Source organism: Populus trichocarpa, chromosome 3 (genome assembly GCF_000002775.5).
Source record: "Populus trichocarpa isolate Nisqually-1 chromosome 3, P.trichocarpa_v4.1, whole genome shotgun sequence".
Classification (NCBI taxonomy): Eukaryota; Viridiplantae; Streptophyta; class Magnoliopsida; order Malpighiales; family Salicaceae; genus Populus; species Populus trichocarpa.
The window spans coordinates 9794833-9820775 of record NC_037287.2 but is presented as its reverse complement, the minus strand read 5'-3'; the positions used below and the strand labels follow the sequence as shown (position 1 = coordinate 9820775).

Here is a 25943-nt window from a genome sequence, read left to right as displayed (position 1 = left end):
CAGGTTATTCTAATCACTTTTCTTTTTAAATTTGATCAATTTAGCGTCATTTTTTTTTATCTAATTACAATAAAATCAACTTATTCGACTAAGTTGAATCTATGACCCAATTCAAACATTTTTCTTTCTTTTTTAAAATATGCTTGCGGCAACTAAATATCATTTTTTTTACGCAAAAAAAACTTGTTTGGTCTCGTCATGAAGTGTGAGTATCAAGGCTAGTACTATACTATATTATATTGAAAGCAAAAAATGTATAGTAAAACGACTAAAATACCATTAGAAGCAAAACATTTAAAGATTGTTTCAATGGACAATTTAGTATTTTCACAATAATTTTTTGTTATTATTAATTCAGCTGAGGGGAAATCTAAAATTTGACAAAACATAAAATACAAAAAAAATAAAATGCATAATGAAACAACCAAACTATTCTTATAAGTAAAACATTTTAAACTAGTGTCAAGGGGTTTTTTTTTAATCTTTTTTACAATGGTTTTTTTGGTTATTATTAGGTCAACTTAAGGGCAGTTTGGTATTTGACAAAATAATAATAGAAAAATGGTTGAGACGCGTATGGCACACTTTCCGATGCGTGAGATTCGCCTACACCCTTCGGACGACAGGTGGGCGCCTCTAGGGTCCAAAAATGCCCTTTCTTTGTGATGTTAAAAGCGTCGCCACATTCTCTTCCTGGTGGTGAAACACTTATAGGTGGCGGTAGTTTAGTTTGTTGCCAATAGACCTATTTTTTCTCTTCTTTTCTCTCCCTTCCGCCCAAAAATTATAGTTTGGTCCTCTTTGTTGTTGGTATTTCAACTTCAATCCTTATTCTTTTGATTTTTTATTTTTATTGTTGGTCCTTTTATACAAGTTTTATTTGTTTTCAATTTCATCATCCAATCCCAATTTTCTAAATATCTTTTTTTTTTCAATTTGATCATTATTTTGATTGTTTTTTTAGTCTTTTGTTAAATTGATTTTTCTTTTCGATTTTACCCTTCAATAAAAAATTAGTTTTTATTTTTTATTTCAATTTTGATCCTCATTATTTTGACTGTGTTTCTAGTCCTTTTGTTCACGTATTTGTTTTTCAATTTCACTCTTTAATCAAAAAATAAAATTTATTTTGTATTTCAGTTTTGATCTCTATTCTATTAATTGTCATTTTATGTTTTGGATCCTTTTGTCTAATTGATATTCTTTTCCAAGTTAATCCTTCAATATTTAATTAATTGAGAATTGGGCTTCCTAGTTTTTCAGCTTCAAGTCACGGGTTTGAAAAGTTAACACGGGTTGAAATCATTTTATTTCTTACTTATTTTCTTTTTAGCTTTGTGATTTTTTATGTTGTCTTTTCTACCGGGTTATCCCGATCTCATAACTTAGGTTGCGAGTTTGGCTAGTTAACCCGAGTTAGCTCACCCTTTATTTCTCTAAGTTACAGGTTTCTCATGCTAACTCGAGCTTGAGCCAGTTTCTTTTGTTGTTTTTTTATATCCAATTTCATTATTTTGTATTTAATGAGATGACAATTTAGCTATATTGTTTGTTCTCTTTTACAAAAATTTCTTTCCCCAGGTTATCGTTATCATTTTTTTATTATCTAATTAAAATAAAACCAACTTATTTGATTCGGTCTGGCCTATGACTTGGGTCACATTATTTTTTTCCTCTAAAACGTGTTCAGGCTACCTGAACATCATTTTTAACTTAAAAAAGGCTTCGCAGCTTAGCGTGGGTACACGACTAGTATTAAAACAAAACTATAAATGCTCAGGTTTTCACTGTGGACCGAGACTATATTTACTGTGGATGACATTTTTTCCCTTCACTCCAAAATCATGAAGCCTTGCATTGAGGGTAGGATAGAGTTTTTTCAAATTGTTAAAAAGTCATTTAAGATTTGAACAAGGGCAATGGGGTATTTACACTTTTATTTAACACAATAAAATTACTTAATCATCCTTAAAAGTAAAATTTTGTAAACTTGAATCTATGAACTTTTTTGTCTTTTTGGTTTTTTTAAATAGTTAAATGACATATTTTCCTTTAAAGTTAAAATTCTTATAGCTTTGGTTGAGGGGACTTTATATCTTTTGAATTTGGTTTTTTATTTTGTAATAATGTGGTTGCTAAAAGGACTATTCGATAATTGACTTTGTATGTGTGTGTGTGTGTGTATAAAGATGGCTTGAGCGTGGCGAACACACTCTAATGTGTAAAATGTCCCTATACCTTTTGAGCAGCACATGGGATGTCATTTCAGTGGTCATACGAGGGTTTCAAGGGTAGTGTTAGATTCATCTCGGCTTCCTCTCCATCCAGGTGCGATGTGCGTTACAAACGAACAACCGGTTTGGCGCATGCGACCCTTTTTTTTTCTTCCCCTCTCTCCTCCTTGTTCTCCACACTGACCCTACAAAAAATAAAAGCATCCCTTCACTTTGTTATTTCTTGACATTTGGTCCATGTTCTTTTGATTACTATTTGTTTAGTTAAGATGATTCATGAGCTTGAGTTTTTTTTTTTCAATTTCATCCTTTTTTTTATCTTTCATATTTGGTCCCCAACATTTTAATTGATATTTTTTTTATTTGATATGATTTTTAAAAGTTTCTTTTAAAAAAAAAATTCATCATTTTAAAGTTTTTTTTCCTACCAATTTGATCCTTGTTATTTTAGTTGATATTTATTTTCCTTGGTGATTTTTTTAGATTGATCTTTTCTTTTTGGATTTCATACTCCAACATTTAGTTTGCTGGAAATAAAGCTTCTTGATTTAGCTCTGATCTAAGATTTCACGAGCTACAAGTTTGAAAGATTAACTTGGGTTTAGAAAATCCTCCAAGCTTGCTTGTTTTTTCCTCTTTTTTTTTTAAAGCTCATGTTTTTTTAGTTTCATCTCTCAACATTTATTTAATTCAAGACTGGATTCTATTTTTTTTTTCTTTCCAAATTTTTTTTTACTAATTTTGATAATGACCTGAGTTATCTCAGATCTTTTTATTTATTGTTCACTATTCAATTTACCTTTTTTCTAAGATTATATTCTTAGATTAATTAAATTTAAAACAATACATTTTTAGAATGAAATCCGGCAATTCTTAGAATTATCAGCTATCATAATCTTTGTTTGCAAAAATTACACGTTGTTTGATTCCTATGTTTTTTTAAGAGGCTCGTCTTGAAACCTGGTTGCTCAGCAAGCCCAACGCTTAAGCCAAACCCACCTCTTGTCTTAACTCATTGTTTTTTTTTATCACTCTTCTTTTCTTTTTCGTATGCGCGCGCGCGTGTGTGAATATATATATAGGCTTAAAAGAATTTGAAAATCTTAATATGGTCTTTAAAAATAAATAATTATGATCAGGTTATAAATTTTAAATATATGAAAAATATAAAAATCATATATAGACAGAATTGTTTCTATACATCAAATATTTTGTTATTATTGATTTAAAATGTAATGAGTGTTATGTAGAATATATTTTTGCTTATTAATAATTATAAAAAAATCTGAATAAATAATATTGAGGTGAGTGGCAATATACATCCATGTCGTTGCTTCATAGAAAAGTCTTGCAAAATTAAAATATTTAGTTTTGAGTTTATTTTGTGTCCATCACGAATAAAATTACATTAAACATCTAATTTTATGTTTGTGCGTTTTCAGTTATCCACTTAATTCATTAAACTGATAATCCATTTCTATATTTATATATGTATTGGTTTGTTGATTTTTTTCTTTTATTATATCCATGTTAAATGATTTTTTTTTATTAACGTGAACATTCGGGTCAACTTATATTAATTTTATAGGCCGTGAAATTAACGATGATGCTTAATGATTTTAATTAGTCAAAAACGAGTAAAAAAACTGGATCTCTTTTCATCCCAAATGTTGATGGAATAGTATTAAAACTTTACTTCTTGATAACATCCATGCACATTAAGTTCCTTGAGCTTACAAAAACCTCTATTTTAATAAACTCTATGTTTCAAAATCATACTTCAAGATAATAAATTAAATAACTGATTTTCTTTAACAAACACAACATCTCACACGCAAATAAAGCTTTCACATTGAAGTTTGGGCATGTTTAGAACATGTTTGGAATTTTTAAAAAACAATGATTGAAATTAAATGGGATTAGGTGCAGAATGGACCCCTGCTAGGAATGCTGCGACCTATTCAATTATCGGGCTACAACACACAAGTCAAATTGTTTAGGCTTGAGTCTTGTTTGGGCCTGCCTAATTATGTCGCTTCTACTTGACTGGTCCTCCTCCTGTCTGGCAAGGTGTCTTCTTGCTTTCGCCCTATGATCATTTTTTCTTCTTTCTTTTCCTTCTTCTTCCCAAGAAAATAAAGGGAAAACGCATTTTATCTCCAGCAATCCATCTCTACAGTATACATGAATGCCCTCTTCAAACCCATGATAATCTTACAAAACGGATTTGACCTCATGATTCCCCACAGCACAGTATCGATGTTCCTCAGTCTATGCAACACTGGGATCATGGAGCAACTACGTGTTCCTCAGTACGTGCAACACTGGAATCATGGAGCATGTATCTGTTTGATACCATGTCTGCTTTAAAGGTCTCAAACGGCATATATGCTCTTCGTTCTTTGTTCTTTTATGCGAGTGTACTCATGATGATCTTGTTAAGCATGATCTGACAGTGATATTTAGCTGCTGAACATGATGATAATCCCGAGCCTCTACAATGATCGCACATGCTTCTTCTAAGGCACATGATCCTTAAGCCCCCAAATCTTGTTTAAATCCCATAAATCCTGCTTGAGATACTGTAGGGTTAATCGTGACCGATCGAGCATTAATATATTATATCTATTACAATGCATTGCCCTTTCAACAGCAATTTTTGTTTATATATTATAAATGTAGCTAGTTCGCAGAGTATAATAACTGTGTATTTGATAGCTTTTTTTATGAAACATGATTTAAATCTTAATAGTTGTAATTTTATAATACAATTATGTAAGCTGATCTGAATATTTATATTAAATTTAAAAAAAAAAATTATCACAGAGGAGAGCTACGTACCCCATGTGTAGTTCAAGATATATTAGGTCTCCCAATACATCTTAGATTATCTAAGGGGGCAAATCTAGGACTACTCGAAAGCTATGTAGCTAGTTGGAAATAGCATTAGGGTTGACACACGTCACAATTTGATTGGGTTAGCAGTCTCAACACAAGAATAGGCTTTAGAGGTGCTATTGCCCCACTAGTAGTTGTAATGAGTTTTAAACTAATGTAGCTCTACAGTAATCATGATCTTATTGGACCACACAAAGATATTCATTTGAAGCTTCATTTCTCTTTTCATCCGTTTCTTTCTATTTTTCTTGATTCTTGGTTTGAAAAATGATTTTAAAAAAATTAATTTTTAATATTTTTAGATCGTTTTGCTGTACTAATATAAAAAAATAATATTATTTTAATATATTTTTAAATAAAAAATACTTTAAAAAACAACCCCAACCACAATAAATTTTCGTTAGAATTTCATCCTTTGGAATGATAAGTTGTATTTCCTCTCATATAAAAAAACTAAGAAATGTGATATAATGAAGACAAAGATTGAGACAAGAACTTCATTAATTAATTGGTTATAATTAAGTACCGAATAATTATTCAGTTTCATTTTTAATTCTCTGATTTCCAACCAACAAGCATGTAAAGCCAATCCAAAGAGCTCTGTTCGGTAGCAAAAGGCCAACAAAACGTGTCGGTGTGGAGACAAAGCAAAAGGCCAAGAAGATGCCTGAAACTTGCTCGTTGGCTTGCTACCCTTGAAAAAGAAGCGGTTGGTGTTGCCGACGGAGTCAGTGGCTGCTTGCCAACAAACAGCTCTCTTGCTGCCGCGAACGATACAAACATGACAAATTAAAACAAAGAACCACCACCCCACCACTGATTATTTGCAGTTTAATTAATAGCACTCACCAGACAAAAGGAGCAATGATTATATGCATCCAACGTATGTGAATTTCACACTTAACAAAATCATGGAAATATAAAAAATAAGACTTCTTCTTCCTTTTCTTTTATTGTGTTGAGCACGGGACATCTAGGCTGAGCCAGCAAATTAAGGGTAAAAATAAAAATATGGGACAAATTAAATCAAATCATTTCGCCTTTGCATCACATCCTCCCAACCATATAGCAAGGTATTGAGTCCACCTTACATGGAAAAAAAAAAAAAATCCTTGATGGCTTTATACCCCCGTAGTTACCACATAATTAATGGTACAAATTTATATATAAATATGGTAAAAATCAATAATATGGTACAAATTATTTAAAAAAAAACAAGAATTTATTTGAGATCTATAAACAGCCTCTAAAAGTCATTGGGATGGACTAAAAACTGGTGGATGGGGATTGGAACAGTGGTGGTCTGTGGTCTGCATTTGCAGCCATGTCTGAAGGTGTGTGGTTATTCTAGTGATCATGGGGCTAGCATGAGGATGGTAGGATTGAGTGTGATCCCCTTTCTTTTTCTCTTCTACATCGACGTTGAGGTCTATCGCTGTTTGAGGAAGAAGATCAGGCCAATTAAATTATTCACCAAAAGTTTAGGAAAGTTTTTTATTGGAGCAATAAATTTTGGTTTTGGAGAATTTTAATGTTTAATTTTGGGGTCCTCTCTCTCTCTCTCTCTCTCTCTCTCTCTCTCTATATATATATATATATATATATATATATATATATATATATATATTCAAAATATTAATTCAACATATATTATTTCAATTTAAAACTAAAAATAAATTAACTTTTTAAATTATATGATGAACTAAGATTTTGGATCCTTTCATTTATCCAGATTAATATTATTTTATCCAGATTAATATTATATTACGAATTAAGATTTGGGGAACTAAGTTAAGGAATGTACAAATAAAATATTTTTTATTTTTTAAAATTTATTTTTGATAGTAATATGTAAAAACAATTTAAAAATCATAAAAAAATTAATTTGAGAAAATTAAAAAAAAATAAAAATATTTTTTAAATACAAAACAAAGTCGGTATTAATGTTATAATTGATGGTACGTACGATTGTCTTCGTATGATTGAGAATTAGGCATGAGCCTATTGTGTTATCCATATCCAAAAAATGAATGAACTAGTCAATTTTTTTGATATCGTCACTGATTTTATTTTTGGATAAAGCTTGGTTGAATCTTCATTTTAAAAAGATTGACAATTAACATTATTATTAACAATAAATTAAAACATGTAAAAAAAGTACTATAACAATAAATAGTAATTTCCCCACATGTTTTGGTGTGGCTCTAAAAAAAAAACATTTGTATTTTGTTTATTTTCAATTAAATATTTTATATTTTATATTTTAATATTAATTTTATTTTTTATTGGGTTATCTCACTCTCATGATATAGATCACTACTTAATCCGGTTGGCTAAAGTTTTTTTCTTCCTTATTTAACTTTTTTTTTCCTCTAATTTCATCCTTAAATATGGGGTTAATTGGGAATTAGACTTCATGATTTGTTTTATTTGCTTTCTATTAGGTTAATGCGGTCTCATGACCCGAGAATAATGCTCAACGGGTTAACCCGAGTTGAGTCGAGTTGTTTTTATGTTTTTTTTAATTGATTTTTTTTAATTTTATCATTCAATATTAGGTCAATTGGGAATTGAACTTCATAATTTATTTTGATTTATTGTCTATGGGGATATCTTGGTCTCATGATCAGGGTCGTAGGTTTTGGTATTTTAACCCCAGTTAAATCTTGTCATGTTTTTTTAATTTTCTTTTTAAAAGGTTATCTTGGTCTTATGTCCTTTAACATTGGATTTGTTTTTTATTCGATTGTTTTTGTCTCATGAACTGGGTTGCGGGTTTGGTAAGTTAATTCAGTTGACTTAATTTTTTTAATTGATTTTTTTTCTAATTTCATCATTTAATACCGTGTTTGATTAAGAATTAGGTTTCATGATTTATTTTGATTTGATTTTTATGAGTTTATCTCGATCTCATGATCCGAGAATAGTGCTTAACGAGTTAACCCATATTGAATTGACTTAATTTTTTATGTCATTTTTTTAATTATTTTTTTTTACAAATTTCATCATTTAACGTTGGATCCGACATGATTGAATGAAAATTGAGCTTTATTTTTTTTATTTGCTCTTTATGAGGTTTATATTAATCTCATGATAGAGTCATGGATATGACAAGTTAATCCAGGTTAAATCATTTTTTTTATTTTTTTTTATGAGGTTTTTTTTTTGTTTCATGACTCATGTCATAGGTTTGACGAATTAATTTGGATTGTTTTTTTTATTTTTTTTATTAATATTTTTTAGTCTCATCCTTCAATATTGGACTGATTGGGAATTGAACTTCGTAATTTGTTTCAATTTCTTTCTATATATTTATCTCGGTCTTATAACCCGAGTCACGGGTTTGAAATGTTAACTCAGTTTACTTATTTAATTAATTTTTTTTTAATTTCATCCTTTAACATTGGACTGATTGAAAATTAGGCTTTATAATTAGTTTTGATTTGTTTTCTATGGGGTTATCATAATTTCATAACCTGAGTTATGAGTTTGACATGTTAACTTGAGTTGACCCAAGTCAATCAAATATATGATTATCTTAATATTAAAAAAAATTGTGATCTTGAAATTTTTTTTAGTCAAACTATGTTTTTACGGGTTATCCGGGTTATTTTTGGACTTGCAAAGAAACCTTCACAGGGTTTAAATTGTTTTCCCTAAAAAAACATTAGCAATATTATTTTCAAGAAAAATTTAACCCAATACACAACATAGTGTAGGTCAATTATAGTATTTTCTTTTCTTCTGAGGTGCTAATTAAGTATACCTCTGTTTATGTTTTTAAATAAAAATGGGGACAAAACGATAAAGGAAACTATCATATTATCATACAAATGTGGTTAGTTTGGTGTTCTAATCTAAGTAATTACAGGCCAGATCTCTTCTTATAGTCCACTAATGATTTCTGATTCCCACCCTCATAGAAGAAGAAGAAGAAGAAGATTATCCACCAAACTCACATTTGCAGAACCCATCAGAGCAGTTGGAATTGAACCAGAAAAGTAGTTCCCACAAAATATATAATAGCCTCTCCAACGAGGACGAATTGCTCCTAGGAACAACCCACTTTCAAAGCATACTGGGTTGGTATCATTCTTGTAAACTTGTTAATATTCTCTTGAGAAAAAGCTGAAAACTACGATTTCGAACAGATATAGAACACGAACAAATTCACTAATTTTCCTTTACTCGAAACAGAGCAGATGAAGTAAATTCCAGTCAGTACAGAATTGATAATCTTGACTGAAATTGAGAACGTGGTTAAGAAACAATCTAATTCATGTATTCATCAACTCAAAAAATTCCAAAGAAAAAAAAAAGAAGCATGCACTAAGAGTAATATATATATATATATAATGTGATAAAAAAGGAAAGGAAAACAAAGATAATTTCTCAACCAAAAGCACCCACCAAAGGCCAAAACGAAGCAGCAAGTGGTTTTGCAACTTACAAATATTTCTCTTTCTTAGCTGGAATGTATCAAACAGTGGGCCATGCACGTATATGCCCGCTCCTCTTCTCCCTCCTCCAGCCCACTTCTGTTATATAGGAGGAACCTTCCCTTCTCTTTCTCCTCGCCAATTCCTCCTTTTTTTCTCTCCAGAATTCTCTGCCTTTCTATTTCTTCACACACGAAGAAAAGCAAAGACACAAATATAAATGGCAAAGACTTCCAAGTTGACAAAGCTCAAGTCTGCCATAAAGAGGTTGCCATCTTTCACCAAGATAGTCCGCACAAATAGCTCCATTGCTGCTGCTGACAACGATCACATCGATGGCAAGATTTCAAAGGAACTTCATGCAGTCTATGTTGGAAAGTCAAGGAGGAGATATCTCTTGAGCTCCGATGTCATTTGTCATCCTCTTTTTCAAGGGCTAATAGACAGGTCAGGCGCTGGTTTTGGTGATGAGGATAATCAAGCAGTTGTTGTTGCTTGTGAGGTTGTCTTGTTTGAGCACTTGCTGTGGATGATTGAGAGTGGTGGCTCTGATCAGTTGGGGTCCATGGAGGAGCTTGCTGAATTCTATTACACTTGCTGATGGTGATGGTAAAAGTTTTCTGTAGCTAGTAAATGATACTAGAGGCAGGCAAACGAAAATAATGAAGTACTGTACTAGTTTAACTTCATTGTGAGGATTAACCAATTTGTTTAATGCTGAATTATGTTGTTAAACAAGTTGATTAGCTAGGGTTTTTTTATTTTTTTTCTATTATAAGTAACTTGTTAGGATTGTTTACTTATTATCATTATGTTAAATCAAAATTGTCTTGTATATGCACATTTTCCGAATTGCATCTGTGATGAGCTATATATATATATATATATATATATATATATATATATATATATATATATAGAGAGAGAGAGAGAGAGAGAGATACAAAATCCTCTCTCTCACAAAAATACTATTACAATAAATAATATTTTGTGAGGTGGTATATACTAAAAACATCATCTCCTTTTGTTTTAGTCATGGAATCAATTCAAAATAAACCAATTCAAAATAAACCAAATGTTTTTTTAAAAATTTTGTATCACATCTTTTTTTAAAAAACAATTGACACGACAATATATCTGATCGACCGAGATTTCACAGCTTAACCTGCAAAGCCGCGATTCTAGTCATGGAATCCAACGAGTTTAATTTTTTTCTTTTTAATTTACTTTTTTACCTAATTATAGGATAAAAAATATGATTTTTTTATTTTAAAAAAAATAAAGAATGAAAATCGAAGAAAAAAAATAAAGGAATAAAAAATCTACAAAATGACCTAAAACAATATTGACATGACGAAATACTGAAGTAACGTAGGGCAACCCAAGTTAACTCATTATACTCGCAACTTAAATCATAAGATGATGAAAATCATGAAAAAATTAAATTTGAACAAATTAATACCATAAAAAAAATATACATCACAAAGACAAATTCAAAATAAAATAAATGCTTTAAAAAACAAATCTCAGCTAGACATATTTTTTTAAACATATATTTAGACAATAAAATATTGAATTGACTTGAACTTTACGGAATGACCCATCAAACCTGTGACTCGAGTCATAGACTCAACTGGATATTATGATTTTTTTATTAAATTTTTTTTTTATCTAAATATAAAATAATTTTTTTAAAAAAAACAAGAAAAGGCTAAAAGAAGTCTAGACTCGTGGGTCTGGCCTTTTAAAAAAAGGCCTAGACACGTGGGCCTTCCAGCCCAACCCATGTACATGAGCCTGGTTTTATATATTTTTATTTTTTAAAAAACAAATTCCCGCGTTTGCTGTTTGCAAAATCTGGTAACTAGAGGGTTGCTGGATTGATGCTTTTGTTTTTGTTTTTCTCTCTAAAAACTCCATTTTCAAACTGTTTTTGAACTAAAACACCTCGGAAACACCCTAATTACCTTGATAAACTTATTTATAGCCTTAAAAAAACCCAAAAAATGCCTTAAAAATCCAAAATAAAACCAAGTTTAGAAATCTTTTTGTCGGTAAATGTACCTTCTCAGGAAAGAGAAGAAAAAATAATACCTAGGTGAAACTCTCCTAATCAAATGAAACCAATTCAAACCAAGATTGATCATTTTGGTGATCAAAATCGATATCAATGATGACTTTTTCTCTCTAAGATGGAATATAGTGACTCTCTCTCTCATCGCAATAAAAAAAAATTGAAAAATGAGAGATAAAATTTGATACAAAAATTGCATTTATGACAACTAAAAAGACCAATCTTTTATTAATTAAAAAATATAGGATCAAAGTGAACTTTTCTTACCAAATCGCCACTTATTTTACTTACTTTTTTTATTTAGATTTTTTTTTAATCTCAGTTTTCCTTAACAAGTCAAAAGCAATTAAACTTCAATTTGATGATCAAACTAGAAAAGTAGAAAATGTGCACTATTTTAATCCATTGTAAAAACAAAAAAAAGAACAACAATAATTTTTACAGTGAAATCACCAAGCTATCTAATATTTTGTTAATAACTGCATTTTAACTTAGTTTCTCACACATCAGTTCAATAACTATCGCAAGTACAAGAAAAGATATTATAAATAACTTTGGAGTCAGTTTAGATGATTTATATATGAAAATTAATTAACTTTTAATTTTAAGTTATAATTGAAAATCTATTTTTTTTTATAAATAACTTAAGATATAATTAATTAATTTAAGTTAAAAGTATATTTGATAGAAATTGATTTAAACAATTTTTAAAAAAATATTATAAATTAAAATTCATAACCTAAAAAAATATGACTCAATTTTATAATAAATTTTTGCTTGAATTTAAAATAAAAAGTTATTTCTAATCAAACATATTGATTATTTTAGCTTGACTCGAACGTTAAAAAGTACTAATCTCTTACAATATGAAGGGCTAATTAAATTATCATACTAATGAAGGGCTAATCAAGACAATGAGATGAAAAAACTCGTTCTTTTAGACTGTCATTAGTGTTATTTCACCAGCAAGAGGCCATCCATCTCTCTCTCATCTTCTTTTTTTTTTTTTTTTTTCAAGATAAATCCAAAAAATAACTAATAAGATATACTTAATTAATTATTTTCTAAGCAATATAAAAATTTTCAAAGTGGACGGGTTACTTTCCAATGCTTGTACAGAAAAACAAGAACAAAGTAATGTTCTTTGTCACATCTGTGACTCCCTGGAGAAAGGTTATAATAATTATTCAAAATATTTTAAAAAATAATTGTTATTATATTTTACATGCAGGTGGACGAATATGATTTTATAAAAAATTTCAAATTTTTAAAAAATATGATTTTAAACATGTTCCTATTTTGTCTATGTATATATATTTTAACTTGTATATCCTTTAATTACTTTTTTTTTTTTTATGTTGGAGATGTGTCTCACTAGATAAAGCACTATATCAATAATTAATTTTGAAAAATCTTGAAATAAAATTAAAAAACATGAGAAATAAATGAAAATTTTGGAAAAGCCGGGCCATGGCAGAAGTTGTATTACCGACATAGAAACTCATTTTGTTTCATTTGTCATTGTGTTGTGCACGTGTTTTTTTTTTTTTTTTTTTTTCTGGATTTTATAAATTGTTTTCTATTTTTTTCATCTATTTTTTCTAACTTAATTTTTCACTTCTGTAGGTTTTTCAAATTGTTTTTTTATGTTTTGAGAAGTATTCTCATCATTATATGTGAAAAAAGAAGTTACTACAAAGTGCGTTTCTATACTTTTAATTAATTGATTTTTTTTTACTGTGAAGCATATGGGATAATATCATCAAAATATATAAAGTTCATTATAAAATAAATACTCATTAAAAATATAAAATTAATACTCATTTAAAAGAATTAGATTTTACTTTATGAATTTGTTTCAAGTGGGAGTGGTAAGAAATCCGACTCCCGTTATTTTAATCAAGTTTTCTTTTGGATATATATTATTTTTTAAAAAAAAACATTCAACATAAATTTTAAAAAATATAATTTAATTAGTCAGATCCTGAGTTTTTATCAAGAGATTATCAGTTTGAATCTCACAAAACTCATGGTCATTAAAGCTTACATGATGATTAACTTCGAGGTCTCGGGAGATTAGTCGAAATGTTGATCCGAACACCCGTAATTCCAAAATAAAATAAAATAAAATCCACCATATATGTGTGAGTAAAGTTTAATAAAAAGACAGTGGTTTAATTTGGGTAAAGTTTAATATTAAACATGCTAAAAAATTAATTCAAAAGAAAAAACATTAAAAGACGATGTCATTTTGTCTCCTTCATTCCAAACAAAATAAAGTAGGTTGAATTGCTGATTCAAGTTAAATTTATTTTTAATATTACTGTATTAAAACGATTTAAAATTTTAAAAAAAGATTTAAAATTAATTTAATTTTCTTAAAAACTACAAAATGACAAACACTGAAACTTTGAAATTGTGCACGATTTCCAATAAATGACCTGAATATTATTGGATCCATTTTTACTGTGTAGTCGCAAAAGGTGAAAAAGACCCCTTGTTTGCATGAAAGCGGAAAGACAAAGCTTAAGGAGACAAGGGCTGATGCTGTCTCATGTCCAGCTGGTAAGAAGATGATGATGTAAATTAATAAGGGGCTCGAACCACCAGGAGGAGCTGGCGGTCGATAATCAGTGTGCTCAATAGCATGTTTACCGCTGGCCTAGCCCACAGGGTTCACCTTTTGCCACCTAGTTGCTGGCCTAGCCCACAGGGTTCACCTTTTGCCACCTAGTCGGCAACAAAACTCGGGACAAAGTTGTGTGAATTGTCATGCCTCTTGGATTGTATGTATCTCTGTGCACACTTTTTATGTTCATGAACTTGTTTCTCTTCGAAATGACAGCTAGTGGTCTGCCAGCTGCAGTCTTTGGTAAGCTGTCAAGGACTAGGGTTGTTTGTTCATATTTGTTTGATGTTTTTGCGTGTGATAGTGTGGTATTGGTTTTATTTTTTTTAAAAAATATATTTAAATATTTTTTTAATTTTTTAATTTATTTTTAATATTAACCTATCAAAATAATTCAAAAATATTAAAAATTATTTTTTTTCTAATCATCATAAAAAGCTAGTTGCATTGCAATTGCAACCTTAATCGAACACTTTTCTCTTAAATTTTGATTTTGTTTTTAAATAATTTTTTTTATATTTTCATATAATTTTGATGTACTGATATTAAAAATAATTTTTTTAAAATAAAAAATTTTATTTTAATACATTTCTAAATAAATAATATTTTAAACCGCTATCATTACTACAATCTTAAACATACCCATAATAATATCTATCTGCATCATTTTCAATCAATCACCTCTGCAATCAGGCACCAATTTGTGACAGAAGATATGTGATCTAAGTAGTGTACTTAGACAAAAGATTTTATTTGATTAAACAAATTATCCTAACCCAATTCAGGGCCAAGATTTTGCTCTTTGCTAGCCAGTATCTAGTCATCCAGGATACATAGTGATTAGCACCAAATCACCTAACTCTGCTGTATCAATTAGGCAAATGATCGTCAAATCACCTAAAAACCTAAACCTGGGGACGACAGCAAATTGCCAATTCCTGTCCAGCTCCTTGCTCAAAATTGCTCTCATGTGAAGGTTAATTCTATCAATCTAACCAGAAGTCAAAACAAAAGCAAGACCAAAAATCCTACAATGATAATGCTTGAAAATTAGTAAATGCATACATGAACACAGAAGGAATCTATGTACACAATCTCAGAGCAGTGCTTCCCTAGCTGAAGAAGCCATCGAGCCTTTTACAGCCCATTATAACACCATTCATCTATCCCCAACGAACAAAATAGTTGCCGGCGGCGATATATTAGACGGATTTAACCGGAATAACCTTTCCCTTAGCCCTAGTGATCATCCACTCCTCGAAATCCCTTGCTTCATATGCAATCCTCAGAATTCCTTCATTATCGAAACCATATTCTTCAGCTGATCTATACAAAAGCTCCAAGAACTCTGCCTCGCCAAATGCTTTTGTATGAACAATGAATCGCCTGGTATCATTGTTAAACCCTACGCAAATGGGAACATAACCTTTAGGTGGCAATGGAGTAGTGGTACCTCCTAGTCTCTTGACCCCTCGAGCTCCGATTAATTTGCTCAGCTTCTTCGCTATCACTCCCACTCCCATTGCCAAATGTTGATTAGTTTCCAATTCTTGTAATTAGATATAAAGACATGCATTCTTATGTTAAGTATACTTGCCGAATGTTGATTAATTAGTGATATTTTTGCCATCAAAGTGAAAGAGACACCATTAATAATTCATTTATAAAAGCTACATGCCGTGGCCACAAAGTTGCCGCCATGAATCAATTATTTTTGAACCTCCAACCACTTATTTATAGCACTATTTTATGATGAAACTTTGTACTCGTCCTGATCAAAGCTACTAGAGATTATCGACCAATGAGATGATAAAAATTGAGAGAACTTTTAGCTAGCTAGATTTGGATGTTCAGGCGACATAGTTTGGTTTATGCTTGTTCATACGGAGACGAGTACTCCTTTCGTGGTTCAAAATGTAAGCTAGTAATCAAAACTAAGGCTAGCTGGGGTGTACAAATTACGTACTCATTTTGTACAACCAAATGGAAGAAAGGGTCCATGGCAATTTTTTATTTGTGTGGATGTCTATGATGTCTCACCTTCTTTTGTTTCTTTCTAGGACAAAAAATCATTTTTAAATAAATTAAAATAATAATAATCATGAAGTACCAAAAAGGTCAAAAAGCCCATAGATACGATGCAGCCTTGGAATACAGGATTACTAAATCCTGCCCCAAAGCTCAGATCCACCACTAGAAGGAGATCTTTGAAGAACTGTTTGGGAGATCTTGAAGAACTGTTTGATATTATTTTCATTTTTTATTTTACATTCTTATCTTTTGTTTTTATTTTCAATTAAAGAAACTATTTGGTTAGGTATTTTTTATTTTAGTTTTCAAAAATGCATTTAGTCTAAATTGGATACTCAGAATTAGTGGGATTGATCTTTATGTTATTCAAAGTTACAAAATGTGGTCTTATCCTTTGTTCGGACTTGATTTAATCCTCAATCACACTGGTCTTGATCTGGAACACCTTGAACCTAGCCTTTGCTCAACTCCAAGCATCTTGCACTTAACCTTGAGTGCATTGATAGTGCATATGCCCTGTAGCTAGGGGTGTTTTAAAAAAACCGACCAATCAATTAAACTGTAAAAATCAAGAAACAATTAACTGAAAAAAAAAAACGATCAAACCAATTTAAAAATCATAAAACTAACTCAGTCCGGTTTGGTTTCGGTTTTAAAAACTGAAACCGGGTAATCAAACCGGACCCAATGTAAGTTGTAAACCCACTTAAAAAAAAGATATAAATAGAAAACTAATTGACCTAATTTCACTAACCCTAAAAATTCCCCCTTTTCCCTTTAAAAACAATTGTCAAATGTTTATCTCTCTCCTTCGTTATCTCCCCTGTTAAAACTTGAGAGGTTGTTACAAATAACCTCCATCTCCCCTGCTTTGGTCTTTTCTTTTACTATGTTGCCTCTATTTGTCGGTTATTGGCCTTGGTTAATGCTTTTTGTTTTTCAAGTTTTCTAGACTATTCAAACTCTTATTTTGTGTTTCTTAGCTGTTTAGAAAATGAAAAGCCTTTAACGCATGCCTACTGTTCTGTTTTGGCAGGTTTGTTCTTGTTGTGATCAGGCTGGGATTGTCATTTATTTTGATCACCAAAACCCCTCGGGTCCGTGATTGCAAATTTCAATGAAAATTTGCTACTATGACTTTATGTTTTCATCTTTTTTTTTTTTTTCTGTTGGTCGTTCTTTCTTAATGTGATGCTCACATTATTTTTTCTTTTGAAAATACAGAACATCTAGACAAGTAACTTACACCTTGTTTAGTAATACAGTAAAAAATGACTAAGAGATTAGATTTTCCAGTTACAAAAAAAACCGAGTCATACCGGTTCCCAATATCTTTAATATTCATTAAATATTTGATTAATGAATCTAGAGTATAAATAAAGTCTTTGGGGAAAAAATGTGTTGCAAAGAAAATTATAAAGTCATTATAATTATGAGATTCATATTGCATCAAAACATTATTCCTAAATGTACTTGGTCAATGCTCTATTTTGAATAGATATTAATTAGAGTTGTTAAGACTGATACATATTATATTATTTCCTTTATGAAATGAAACAATTGTTCTTATAAGTTGAGTTATGAGGGATACCTAGAACTAATATGTAGGTGTTTGTCAGATGATATATACACTGAACTAATCAGCATGAGAATTTCATATGGAGACATCACATATGTTTATGGAAAAGCTCATGTGACAATTGTGTAAATGATCTTTAGACTTGAGATCATTAAGTTATCTTATATAGGGAATGTTATACTTTGATTATGACTACACGTTGTCATAATCAATGATAACAAACGAGCATATATTAGGTATAACATAAACTATATGAAGATATTTGAGTAATTAAGAGAGGATCCATCACCCTAAGTGAATTAGAAAACACGCTTTATCTATTCTCAAATAATATTGATTTTAAATCCTTACGCAAGGTGGAATGAGATTTGAAAAGAGTCTTAAATCTTATTCAAAAAATCAATGACTACGATGTTAAGAATAAACATGATTTGACAGAGTAAACATACTCCATGTTATAATGTCTAAATTGAAACATTTTTTTTATGAAAGGATAATAATTACAATGAGAAACTGGTCATTAAAAGGTTAAGTTAAACCACCTATGACTTTTCTAATATTTTAGGGATCATGACATGTTGCTAGAAATTGTACTTGATCTTCAAATATAAATTAATCAATTATTGAATTGATAATATATTAATTTGTTTAATTTATTTAATCATATTTTAAATAGGATTGTGATTTATATTTGGGTCAACTTATTAAGGAATCTAATGGGTCACATACATAAAAATCATTGGTTAGAAATAAAAATGAGATGATTAATCAAGTGTGATTTAATTGTAAATAAATTTTAGAAATTAAAGACTAGAATGTAATTTATTAAAGGAATTACAATTCTACACCTAAAAACAATAAGTAAAGGACTTGATTGAATAAACTTATACTTGAAATAATATATGTGATATTATTTAGGAGAAAATTAATATTTTATCATTTACAAAGTTTTTAGGTTTCCCTATAAATAAAATGCCATGCCTTTTATTTTCAGTAAAAACAAGTAGTACACATTACAATATAGAACACCTGAAAAACATAAAACAAAAGAGCTAGAACTCAAAGGCATAACAATCCATCTCTCTTAGAAAGGTTTAAACAATTTCTCACTGGTGGTTCATATAGATTACCGTTAGAGGTCAACCAATCGGACGACTTATGGTTTGTGATAATCTAGCCTTGAAGCAATTATTCAAAGTTGAAAAGAACATATGATCTTCAGGTAATCTTCATCTAAATACTAAACAACTCTACACACATCTAACATGATTCTTGGGACTCTTAGAAAAATTTTAAATTTGTTATTTTCACTGCATATGTGTATTTTGGGAAACCTAACATGCACTAGACCTAACTCCATCCCTTGTCCTAGACACATTGAACCTAGTATTTGTCCAATTCCAAACTTCCCGGTTCAAACTCTAGGCCCCCATACCAGTCTTGGCTCAACCCCAAAGCCCTAAATTCAATTCTAGCCTAACTCCAAACATCTTTATCCAATCCTAGCCTAGCCTTGAACGCTCAAACTCAGTTTCATCTATATCATGACCTAACTCCAAATTAGACACTAATAATGTAAAAAACTAGTTTTGAGAATTTTTTTTAACCATTTTTTAGGTTGTTGGGTATTTTTTATGTTTTAAAAAAATATGAAAACTTGTATTTTTTTCACTAAATAAGAAATTTTTTTTTAAAAAAAGAACTATTTTTAAAAATTATTTTTTACATTGTTAATTTTTTATTTGGGATTTGGGTTATGATCGGGTAGAGACGAAGTTCAAGTTGTCCAAGGTTCAATCTGCGATCATACTAGAAGGCATTAGAAAGTTGAGGGATGGAATCCTAGTTGCTTGGAGGTCAGGCTAAAACAAATCTCAAGCTCTGATAGGTCAAGCTTAGATCTGGTCTGAGACACTTGAGGATTTGGTAAGGACTAGTCTTGGGCATAAGGATATAGGTCAGGACCAGGTTTGTCCTTCGGGTGCTTGAGATTTAGGGCCAAGTTCAAGAAAACAAGGGTCAAATAAAGATGGGATTCAAGGGGCTAGAGGATTGGGTCAGAACTGGATCCATGATGCTCAAAGGTTTGTTCGTGACCAGGTATCAAGCACAAGATTAGGTGTGGTGCGTCTAGGGTCAAGCTAGGAATAGTCTCAAGCATCAAGCTCAAAACTACGTTCAAGGTGAAAAAGAGTCTGGTGATGATTGAGTTCATATTAGGTTTGATCCTGTCAAGAGTCGAACAATATTGGATCCATGGTGCCTTAGATTAAGACTATGACAATTAGAGACAATTAAAGATTAGGTTCAAGATATTTTTAGTCAAGATAGCTGCAATCAAGTTGAGTCGGCACTAGGTGAAGGATATAACAATACCCTATAACTTTTGATAACATAAGCGTTGGTTCCATTAATTGAAAAATAAAATAAAATAACTTCTTAACCAAACAAGTTTTTTGTTTTTTTTTAAATGAAAAAAATATAAAATATGAAAAAAAAATAGAAACAAAAAGCAAAAATAATACCAAATTATCCCTCGATTTTCAAAAGTTTGAAAAGTTGCTGCTAGTTTTTGTTATTTCAGAGAACAAAAATAAACAAGTGTGCATATCTTGTTTTAAGTTTTTTCAAAAACAGAAATAAGAAATAAAAATGATACCAAACATCCCTTTATATTTTTTTTAAAAAATCTCATAATAATTGTTGTTAACATCTCATATTAAAACACCCAATCCAACCTTTAAATTTTTTTATAAGAGATTTATGGAAACTTTAGGTTTTCTAGTTAACAAATAACTAAAATAAATGGGTCAGTTTAATTGTTCATATGAGCAATGAACCATGCTAATATTTTTTTTTAATTGATTAGATTAATTGGTTAGCATGCGGGTCAAAACCGAGATTGTGGGTTCATGTGGCGCCAAGGGCGCTAATATTTTCTTTTAGATGTCTTGTTGTTTGAGAATTTCTTTTTTTTTAAAAAAAAAGCTCTTATATAAAGGAAAAAATTATTGGGCCAAGTACGCAAACCTCCATCAAGCCCACACGTCAGGCTGTTTTGTGATAAGCCTAACCTAATATGGTTGTGCTCTTTTTTACTGGCCATTACGTTTTTTTTTAGTGTTTTTTAATCTTTTGGTTTTCTTCCAATTTGATCATTTCAAGTGGGGTTTTTTTATTGAATCAATATTGGATAGATGGTAAATCAGTTCAATCCTTTTATATTTGTTTTATCATATAATACAAGAATTAATTCGATATAATGAAGTCCATAATCCAAGTTGTTGGTTTGGCAGGTTGACTAGGGTTAACTTGACAGGTTTTTTTTTTCCTTTAATTTTTTTTCTTTTGAACTTACCTAATTGACAATGTCATGTCAACATCATGACAACTCACAAAAAAGTTAATTTAAAAACAAGGCTAAGTAAAAAGTTGGATAGGACATTTTCAAATTTAAATTGTTGTATTGAATTTAATGGCAATGCTAAATTTTTTTTTGTATATTACTAGAACTGATCATATTTTAATTTGTTATTTATCTAACATATTTGTATTACAAAATTGTTTCCAATTGATATCTAAACTTCCAACTTAAGTTTTAGAAAATAATTAGTTTATTTATCTGCGTTACTTTACGGGTCAGATAAAAAAATTTAAATGTGAAAAAAAATGTTTAGACCACACTATTTGATAGTGTTGTTAAACCCGACTCAACAAGTCAACCTTAAAACCTCCTCACCCGACTCCTTTTCTGGCCTAGGTTTATAAGTAACTTGCGTGAAAGTGCCTTGATATGATCTAGTCAACCTGATGAGTCCAAATGATCACAAATGGCAAGTAAAAAACATGGTTTGACTTTAGAAAAGATAATCAAAATGATGTCTTTTTTATTTTAATATTGAGATGACAACAAATTAGATCGAATTGGGTTTTGTGGTTTAACCTACCAAACTCAGGCCCGGATCATGGACTCCGCTAGATTTAACAACTTTATTTTTTTAAAAACTATTTTTTACTTAATAATATGATTAAAAAAATAGATACTTGAAAAATTAAGCACCAATAAAATTCTGAGACATTCATTTAAGACTGCAATAATCTCATAAAAAACAAACTAAAATAAATTATGAAGATAAATTCTAAATGATCTAGATGTTGAAGGATGAAATTGAAAAAAATAACAAAAAATGATTCAATCAAAAGAAAAAACTAGAATTTGTTTTTTTATAGGAAAAGATGTTCAATCAAGTGAGTCAATTTTAAAACCTCTTAACCTAACTCCTTAACCAACTTAGGTTTAAAATTAACTAGAAAAGAAGATGTTCTAATGGTCACCATTGACAATCTTAAAAGCAACCTATATAAAGCATGATTTGGTTTTAAATATTTTTTAACTAAATAATCATATTTTCTTACAATAGGTTTCTTATAGATTATTTTTAATTAAAATAATTAAAATCTCATGTCACAAGGTCTAGTTAAATTATTTTTATATGATGTAAAAGAAAAAAAGATAAGAAAACAATCTATTAGTATGATAACATAAAAGTTTAATTATGTATTAACAGAACCCTTATTGTTTTTTAATCAAGACATTTTAATTAATAAAATTATAAAATCAAATAATACAGTATTATTTTTTTAAGAATAAAAAATTAAGAGTAATTAAGAATTTAAATTTAACATGCATCAAGAAAATATAATATATCATATTCTTTTAAAATTTGCATTACCTTTTATTTATTTTATTTTTTGTAAAAGATTAAAAACTGATACAAGTTGGAAAACAAATTATATACAATCCGGATCAAGCATTTTTCATGGTTATGATATATGTTGCCATTACTATTTAAACATAATGAAAACAATAATAATAATAAAAAAAAAACCTATTAGACAAATGATATTACAATAATATATCCAAATAACCAACCAGAACAATCAAATTATCAAAATTATATCACCTCACATTGTAGGAGCATGCCACTAGTTATTATTATTATTATTAATTTTCTTGTCATGCTAATTAGATAACAGAAAATTATATAATTATCCCGAGCTTGATCTAGTCAAAAACCTAACTCGATCTCAACTTATTGATTTTTTTAAAAAAAAATTTGGCTAAAATATTGTCTTGATACTTTATTTTTTTATTTTGGAAAAACATATAACATTTATGTTGGCATGGAAAAAAAAAAAGGGTCTTGAAATTTGTTGATTGATTTTAAGGGTACAAATGTGAAGTATAAAACTGCATAATTTCAAATGTTAGAGACATAATTGAATTTTACATTATAATTGGGGGACGTTTCTATAGTCCTCCCTTGTGTATCTATTTTGATTTTCTTAACAAACTTTACCAGTGCCGCGCACCACCCCACGGTTTCTTAGCAGTTTTCCGGTTATACAGAGAAATAAATACACGTCCTTATCTTTCCATTCTCATCAATCTTCGCGTATCAATATAGCTTCTTGGAGAGTCACCACAGCCGCCGTTAACTATATATAAATGGCAAGGCCAGTGATCAATGAATGCGACTCTCCAACTTCTCTGAAAGCCAAGCTAAAATCCTCCTTTTGTTGCTTCCCCAACATGGAGATGATCAACCAGCGTGAGATGCTTCATCAAGATCATGACCAAGAAGGGAGCAACCGCATGAAGCTTCAGCCGCAGACACCAAGATCACCCTATGCTTGGCTGAAATCGACAGCCCATGATTTGGAATTTAAGTATAAGTATCGTTGTTTTATTGGAAAGAGAGGAAAGAACAGGAAACGACACTGTTCGGAGGAATTTAGGTATGATCCTGAAAGTTATTCTCTTAACTTTGAGGATGACGTTCACAAAGAAGATGAGTTGCCACTCAAGTCTAGATTGCCTGCCACTCCGGAGAGATTGGTGGCGGCGCCGCCTCCTGTTAGGAGGACAGAGCTTCAGATGCGGAGCTGATATTTTAGGATTAAGAATGTTTGTTGGAAGTTTATTTGTTGTGATTCTAGTCTCCATTCTTGAATCCTTAATTTTTATTTTCTATGTACAGGGCTATAGATCCTCATTTTGAGAAGCAAAAATTGGAAAAAAAAAAAGGGAAGAAGAATTAAGATGTGATTTAATTGTTATATTATTTACTGGATGAATTAGATTAAATTAATTGCAGTTATACAAGGTGTTTAGTTTTTGTAATGTTGAAAGATTCCCATCGATTGCAATATTGCACTAGCTTGTAAATTAGGGCGTATATAATTGGGATTAGCAAATTAAGATTCTTGACAAATTTAACTCGGGAGTGCAAGAAATTTGACTCCAAGATTAGACGTTCCCTTTTGAAGGAGCTTGACCTACCTGGGAAAAAGAAACCCGAATCTTGAATTTAGTCAAGCAAGTCTTGTGGAATACTGTCCAATCATTTAGTCATTCCATGGTGAAACCAGTTTTGCAACATCTTATTTCATTGCATTAGCAGGTTAATGCAGACCACAGAGTTAGCATTGTTTCAACTTGGTTTTGTAAGAATTTTTGCTGAAAGACTTGACATCTGATCAATGATCTGATGTGTGAAGGACATTACCACCTACATGAAAGAAGCTTGATTTGTGAAACTAGTCCAGATGGGTTCTTGAATCTCTTTTCATTTAGGCAAAAAAGAAAACTCAAGTATTATGATCAGTCAAAATGACCTCATGGTCTCATGGCTTCATAGATGTTTTGAAACTATTGATTGGTGCTTCTGTGGGGACTGGTACTATACTGAGGATATGAACTAAAAATCATATAGACAAAAGAAAGAAGACAGAAATTAGGATAAGGAAGGAACTGGGTGCGATTCTATTTCTTAGAAAGATCCATGTTAAACTATGTAAATCAATTCTCATACGGAAGGAAAAAAATTGGGTAAAAAAAGAATAAAGAAAAAAGTTTGAGTAATCCACATTAACATAATAAAACCTATAACTCCCGGAATAAAAAGCAAGTCAACTCAGGTTAATCCATCAAATTTATTGTCTAGATCATGAGATCAAGATACCCTAATAAAAAAAAACACCAAAAATCACAAAGTTGGAAAGAAAGTAAGTAAAAACAAAAAACAATATTAATCCGTATTAACTTTTTAAACATATAATCCAAAACATTAGACCGAAAGCACATTATCTGAAAAAATCATGAAGCTCAATTCATAACCTATTAAATATTAAAAGATTAATTTGAAAAAGAGTATCAATTACACATAAAGATCTAAAACAAATAAAAAAAATTAAAAGAATAGGGATCGAAATTGAAATACAAAATAAATTTTATTTTTGATTGAGTAGTGAAATTAAAAGAGAAATTAATTGAACAAAAGGACCAAAAAATCAATAAAAAGAATGAGGATAAAAAGTAAAAAAGAAAAGAAAAAAAAATTATTGATTGAAGGTGAAATTGAAAAGAAAAATCAATTCAACAAGAGATCAAAAAAAAATATTCCAAAGAATGAGAACCAAATTGGAAACAATAATGTATAGTAAATTAGGATGGAATGATGAAATTAAAAAAAAATAAAACTTCCACAAAAAAGTCAAGAACAAAAATTAAAAATCAAAATAATAAGGATTGAAGTTGAAATATCAACAAAAAAATAAGTTACAAGGGTGATGCAAATATTCTGAAAAAACAAAAGAAAAATCTTAGACTCGGTTAATTGACTCAATTGAGTTTAATATGCTCGATTAATTTCATTACATGAATAAAAAATACAACAACGGTAAATAAAGCGAGAAAAAAACTGACAACAAAAACAGGGTAAAAAAACATGACCTAAACCGATCCAGGTTAGGACATCAAATATGAGACTTGGATATGACACCGAGATAACCTTTTTAGAAGCAAATTAAAATAAAATCATGAAATTCAATTACCAAACAATACAATGCCATGATAATGGGTATAAGATTCGGGTAACCCAATATAAGAAAAAAAGCATGAAGACCAATTCTCAATCAACTAAATGTTTAAGGATGGAATTAAAATAAAAAATTATTTTTTTGAAAAATCAAATGTTAAATGATTTTATCTAGTAAT

At 30.0% G+C, this 25943-nt stretch overlaps 3 protein-coding genes across 3 annotated transcripts; 2 read left to right on the top strand and 1 right to left on the bottom strand.

The window, feature by feature from the left end:
* The first annotated feature begins 9683 nt into the window (after positions 1 to 9683).
* LOC18109456 (auxin-responsive protein SAUR78) lies at positions 9684 to 10423 on the top strand. The gene has a single exon (XM_006387675.3). The coding sequence runs from the start codon at positions 9792 to 9794 to the stop codon at positions 10170 to 10172; it is 381 nt and encodes a 126-aa protein (XP_006387737.1). The 5' UTR covers positions 9684 to 9791; the 3' UTR covers positions 10173 to 10423.
* Positions 10424 to 15224: 4801 nt separating this feature from the next.
* On the bottom strand, positions 15225 to 15891 carry LOC7483570 (auxin-responsive protein SAUR71). The gene has a single exon (XM_002303289.4). The coding sequence runs from the start codon at positions 15795 to 15797 to the stop codon at positions 15477 to 15479; it is 321 nt and encodes a 106-aa protein (XP_002303325.1). The 5' UTR covers positions 15798 to 15891; the 3' UTR covers positions 15225 to 15476.
* Positions 15892 to 23264: 7373 nt separating this feature from the next.
* Positions 23265 to 24063, top strand: LOC7461947 (uncharacterized). The gene has a single exon (XM_002304207.3). It carries the CDS (start codon positions 23394 to 23396, stop codon positions 23832 to 23834), a length of 441 nt encoding a protein of 146 aa, XP_002304243.1. The 5' UTR covers positions 23265 to 23393; the 3' UTR covers positions 23835 to 24063.
* The last annotated feature ends 1880 nt before the right edge of the window (positions 24064 to 25943 follow it).